The sequence below is a fragment of the Mus pahari genome, chromosome 4 (genome assembly GCF_900095145.1).
Source record: "Mus pahari chromosome 4, PAHARI_EIJ_v1.1, whole genome shotgun sequence".
NCBI classification, from domain to species: Eukaryota; Metazoa; Chordata; class Mammalia; order Rodentia; family Muridae; genus Mus; species Mus pahari.
In genome coordinates, this window is record NC_034593.1 from 80,700,054 (window position 1) to 80,706,033 (window position 5,980).

The 5,980-nt window shown below is 47.4% G+C and overlaps 1 protein-coding gene across 1 annotated transcript in view; it reads right to left on the minus strand.

The window, feature by feature from the left end:
* Positions 1-3,533, minus strand: part of Creb3l4 (cAMP responsive element binding protein 3 like 4) — a 6,103-nt gene extending 2,570 nt beyond the window's left edge. Inside the window, exons 1-4 of the mRNA XM_029537707.1 lie at positions 3,375-3,533; positions 2,799-2,898; positions 2,267-2,501; positions 1,988-2,109 (exon numbers count right to left, since the gene is read on the minus strand). Coding sequence (XP_029393567.1) covers positions 1,988-2,109; positions 2,267-2,501; positions 2,799-2,894 — 453 coding nt within the window. The 5' untranslated portion in view covers positions 2,895-2,898; positions 3,375-3,533. The remainder of the gene's footprint in view (positions 1-1,987; positions 2,110-2,266; positions 2,502-2,798; positions 2,899-3,374) is intronic.
* Positions 3,534-5,980: the final 2,447 nt, after the last annotated feature.

Genomic DNA, 5,980 nt, shown 5'->3' on the forward strand with positions numbered 1-5,980 from the left:
TTTTTTTTTTTTTTTTTTTTTTTTTTTTTTTTAATGTGTATGAGTGTTTACTTGTATGCCTGATGCCCACAGAGGCCAGAAGAGGATGTTGGATCCTTGGAACTGGAGTTACAGATGATTGTGAACTGGACTTGAACCTGGGTCTCCTGGCAAAGCAGCTAGTGCTCTTAACCACTGAGCCATCTCTCCAGCCCCTGGATCTGTTGGTTTGAGATAGGCTGTCTCTGTGTAGAGTAGGCTGGCCCTGACTTTGTCGTGCTCTTCCTGCCTCTACATCCCAAGTGCAGAGGTTTCCAGTGTGTGCCACCACACTCAGCTTACACTTTGTAATTCAAGAGTAATTTAGTAGCCGGGCGTGGTAGCACATGCCTTTAATCCCAGTACTCTGGAGGCAGAGGCAGGCCTGTTCTACAAAGTGAGTTCCAGGACAGCCAGAGCTACACAGAGAAACCCTGTCTCGAAAAAAACCAACCCCCCCCCCAAAAAAAGAGTAACTTAGTTTGGGGCTGGCAAGGTGGCTCGGCAGATAAACCATTTGCCACACAAGACCCTCATACAGTCTGAGTTCAGTCTCTGGAATCCATTTAAAAGTGGAAGGAGAGGGTCACGTCCAGAGTGGCCCTGACTGCCACATAAGCTATGGTGTGTGTGTGTGCTGGCCTCCTCCCTCCCATATAAGATACAATAACAAATGTGTGTGTGTTGGCGGGGGTCAGGGGGAATCATGGTGCATGTGACCAGAGGCCAGAGATCCCACAGGTACCCTGCAGCATCCGTCTCTACCTTATTCCTTTGAGACTGAGTTTCTCGCTGGCCCTGGAGCTAGCCTGGCGATAATCAAGCCCCCGTGGTCCTGTTTCAACCCCTCATAGCATGGGGGGTTAAGGGAATGTATAGTTTCTTATGTGGGTGCTGGGGATCTGGTCTCCTAGCTCCGGTCCTCGTGCTTACGTGCAAGGGCTCTCTCCTCATGACCCAGCTCTCTGCCTCTTTCTTTTGCTTTCTGATGGCCTTTGGCTCTTGGCTAAATCATCTCCTTTCCTGAAGGAAAAATTTTCCCCTCCAAGTGTTTTAATAGTGTGTTTCTTCCAATCCCTCTAACCAAGATCTCTTGAGAATAAAGCATAGAGGGCTTCATCTAGAAATAAAACAAGCACAACCCCTGTGCTGATATACACACCCCTAGTGTGGCTTCTGGTCCCAGCTTCAAGCATGGTTTTAGAGGTTGGCTAGGACTCTGCTCCCTGCCTTTGGACACAAGGTGCACAGGGTAGAGAGAGGAGTATGGCCCAAGATTGGCCTCTCTTGGTCTGCGCAGCAGCACTCTCTGGCTATCTTGGGAAAGTACATGATAGGGTACTCCACTGCAGCACTGGCCACAGGGCTACTGGCTACAGGGCAGTTCTTCTAGTGCAAGCACCTGCTGCTGCTTCGCTGTCACCCTGTCCTCATTAGCCAAGTGGAGTCCCAGGGGTCCTGTCCCAGTTCCCTTTCCTTTCAAGGCAGAGAGAGTAGCTCTGACTGAATGTAAATGCACACCGGGTCTAGGGATCTGACAGCAGGCTCCCTCATCGCACCTGCTAAGACTTAAGTGATTCCTTACCACCCTGATCCCCAAGAGCTCTCCAGCCCCAACACTTTCCGGCTCTTAGAATTGCTTGTTTCCCCGGGCATGGTGGCGCACGCCTTTAATCCCAGCACTTGGGAGGCAGAGACAGGTGGATTTCTGAGTTCGAGGCCAGCCTGGTCTACAAAGTGAGTTCCAGGACAGCCAGGGCTATTCAGAGAAACCCTGTCTCGAAAAACCAAAAAAAAAAAAAAAAAAAAAAAGAATTGCTTGTTTCTCCTTAGCCTTCAAACCCACTGCTACCAAAAGTGGGGCAAACAAGTTCCTCATTAGTGTCTCCTCCTTTTCCCCCTACACCCCCATTCCTATTAGGGCATGTATTCTGGGGGAACACCAGTTCTGGTTGGCGTCGAGACTTACCATGGCTGCAGGAGGTGCTTGGGCTCTGGTGCTGACCCCAGGCAGGGTATGTCTATGCTCATCGGAGGGCAGTCCACTGACCGTGCAGGCATCAGGGACCATAAATGCAGGGCTCCACTGATCTGAAGAAAGATACAGAGACTGAGACAAAGGAGTCAGAAGGCCGTGGTAAGGGCAGAGACGGGGCAGTGGCACAGTTCGGGAACCTTCTCCCCTTAATCTCAAGGCCAGGGCTGGGCCTGAAAGGGCCATTGCCCTATTTCCAAAAAGTACACTGACCTATCTGGATAGAGATGAATCCGAAGGTTGGCCCAGCTTCCTGCTGAGTTCCCTGTAGGGCCCCTGCATCATAGACAACCTCATAGAGGGCAGGGGAACTGGGAGCCTGTGGGGCAGGGGATCCAGGATCTTCAGAGACCCCACTGTCACTACCAGGAGATGTTTCTGAGCAGTATATCATATTGGGATCGATAAAGAGGTTCAGGAAATCGTCAGGTTCACTCTTCTGAAGGCCCTATAGGAGGAGAGGGCACACATGTCTGCAAAGAAGAACTTTGACAGTCTTACCTGACAGTAGTCTTAGATCCTTAATGCTTCAATTTAGGTGCTATTCCTTCTTGGACATAGGAAGAGTAACAATACGCGTCTATTTCGTGGGCTCTATTATGAGAACTCTTTCATTGTGACGACTTAAGGCTTCTAGTCAGAGTTCTCTCAACCTAACTCCCACTTCCATGGAACAGACTGGGCCACAGCCCCTACTCAGCTCCCAGCTTTGCAGCCCCTGTCCTTGTAGCCTGGTCACCGGGACCTTTGACGGGGGACTGTTGAATCCCAGCTCCAGGAAGGATCCCGTCGAGAAGATATCTTCTGGGGGTTCCAGCAACTCAGGGCACCCGAGCTCCATGTTTCTGCATGAGAGGGAAAGTTATAAGGAAGGTGGTGGCTGCCCCACCCCACCCCCGAAGCTATGGGCTCATCTGCATTTTCTCCGTTAGTTACTCCTTTCCTCTGCTCTCATGAGGCAGCCCCTCGGAGGAGAACACACTTCAGGCCTTATATTTTGGGTTCAAAAAAAAAAATAGCCCCACTGGGTATTACCTTTTTTTCTTTAATTGTTGTTTGGAGAACTTTGCTCTGTCAAACCAGCCTAGCCCGCTGAAGCCCCAAACACTACACCTTTTCTTTCCACCAGGATCTGTATCCTGGTCCTGCCCAGTCAAGCCCCGCCCACTACGCTGACCCTGGAGTTTGGGGTAGGAAGGGGCGGAGGAAGGGAGAGGATTGGGTTGCACCTGGCCAGGAACCACTGTCGGGGCTTGCATTTGGGAGTAATATTAAGACGCTGTCTATATGCAAACAGAAATAAAACTATAAGTACCCACACCCTTTCTGTCAGTTTTCCCAGTGCTAGTCGATCTTGCTGAGGGCTTGATGTCTCGACAGCAAAGTGTTGAGATAGTAGTGACTGGTACACAGGACTCCTAGGTGTCTGTTTCGAAGCCACAATCTCATGGTAGAGAAAGAAGCCAAGATTTTGAAGGCATCCTCCATCACAGCTCCGGCCCCCTGCGCCACACGGCATACTTCCACCGGTGAATCCTAATTGGACATTGAAGACTTAGGACCGGGTTTCTAGCCAATGGCTGACTATCTAGAGGCTCACGCCCTCGCGATTAGCAACAATAAACCAGCAGAAAAGAGCCCCAGAAGTAATTTGGCAGGGCTCCGGGTTCCAGCCAGAGGCCCCTAGTTATATTGTAGGGCAGTTGAGCTAAAGCTTCCGTGCTGAGGGTAGGGACCGCACAGAGTTTGTCTAGGTTTGAGTTTGTTTACCTCATGGTTCTGAGGCCCTAAGTTATTACTTAGGCAGACAGTAAATAACCTGTAGCCTGTGAACCAGGCCGCCACTTCCTGGCAGCTGCCGGTGCAATTGGCCTATGTGGATCCAGGAACCACGCTACACATTGCTGCACTTTGGGGACCCTGCTAGCCCATGCGGGGACACACAGGACAGGGAAACTGCCATGCATTAGCCAAACGTTTACTTTTGGTTTGAGATCTTATTGTTTCCTTAAACTATTAGTTTTATGTATAGTTTTGTGTTTTGAAACGGGAGTGAGGTCTCATTTCTCAGGGTGGCCTCCAGAGTAGCGGATACTGTATCAGTGTAGCTTGAAAGCTGTTTCAGAACATTGCGTGGGAGTGCATGCCAGTAATTTTAATGCCCAAGAGGTTTACCAGAAGTGTGTCTGCCTGGGCTACATAAGATCCTGTTTCAATAGCAAAAATTACTGGGTGTGGGTGGCACATGGCTCTAATCCCAGCATTCAAGAGGCAGAGGCAGACAGCTCTGGCCTCAAGGTCTACAAAGTGAGTTCCAGGACAGCCAAGGTTACACAGAGAAACCCTGTCTTGAAAAAAAAAAACAAAACAACAAAACCACAAAGAAAAACCGCAAAAGTACCGTATATCTATTCAGTGATGTGTCCAATAAGTTCTATTTTTTTCTTTCTTTCTTTCTTTCTTTCTTTCTTTCTTTCTTTCTTTCTTTCTTTCTTTCTTTCTTTCTTTCTTTCTTTCTCTTTTTTTTTTCGAGACAGGGTTTCTCTGTATAGCCCTGGCTGTCCTGGAACTCACTCTATAGACCAGGCTGGCCTCGAACTCAGAAATCTGCCTGCCTCTGCCTCCCGAGTCCTGGGATTAAAGGCCTGGGCCACAAGTTTTATTTTTCTTACATCACACTTAAAGCTGCCTTCTTGCCATCAGGAACTATCAGATGGTGGAACAATATTAAAGAAGAGTTGGAGGATCTGATGAAAACGAGGCTTTAATTTTGAGCTGTTTGCTTGTTTTTTGTTGTTGTCGTTGTTGTTGTTTTGTTTTGTTTTTAGGAGGATCTCTGGCTTGTATTCTGGCTTGTTCCTTAGTTTTTGTTTTTGTTTTTTGTTTTTTGTTTTTTGTTTTTAAGGCAGGCAACATATCTCTGTGTGTTCCTAACTTGTCTGTTGTTTGGTTGGTTGAGGCAGGGTCTCACTAGAGTTGTAAGATCATTATAATTTCCTTTCCTTCCTCTTTCTCTTTTCTTTCTTTTAGTGTAAGGGCAGACACTCACAGGGAGTAGAGGGGAGATGGCTCACACGCCACTGATCACCATGGAGGCCAGAGGACAGCTCTCAGATATCAGTCTTCTCTTTTAATCATGTGGGTCCTGGGGATTGTGAAGTTAGGTGGTTTAACCACTGAGCTAACCTGGCATCTATCTTTTTCTATTTGTTTATTTGGTTTTTTTTAAAGACAAGATTTTACGGGGGCTGGTGAGATGGTTCAGCAGTTAAGAGCACTGACTGCTCTTCCGGAGGTCCTGAGTTCAAATCCCAGCAACCACATGGTGGCTCACAACCACCCGTAATGGGATATGAAGACAGCTACAGTGTACTTACATACAATAAGTAAATAAAATATTAAAAAAAAACAAAAGGCAAGATTTTACTCTTGTTACCAAGGCTGGCTTCATTGTGGAAATTCTCCTGCTTCAGTCTCCCAAGAGCTGGAATGTAAGCAGTGAGTTATGACACCTGTTTGAAAAAATTGTTCTCATGAGCGTTGTTCTGTCTTGTGATGTACAAAAAACAGCACTAAGGCTCAAAGAACATGTAGTATTTTGTCAGTTTTAATAAGGAATCAGATGCTAATGACAAAAAAAATAGTGATTCTAAGATTCAGGGTTTGTTTTGCCTTGAGCTAGTGTCTGATGAGTTATGCACTTCAAGAAAAACAGTGAAATGCATTAACATAAGTATGAGTCCCATGTACCTTCCCACCCTGTGCAGAAAGATATGGGAGGTGCATCCAGAATTCAAACATGCTAATTTTCCTTAAGAATATTTGACTAGGGGCTGGTGAGATGGCTCAGTAGGTAAGAGCACCCGACTGCTCTTCCAAAGGTCCGGAGTTCAAATCCCAGCAACCACATGGTGGCTCACAACCATC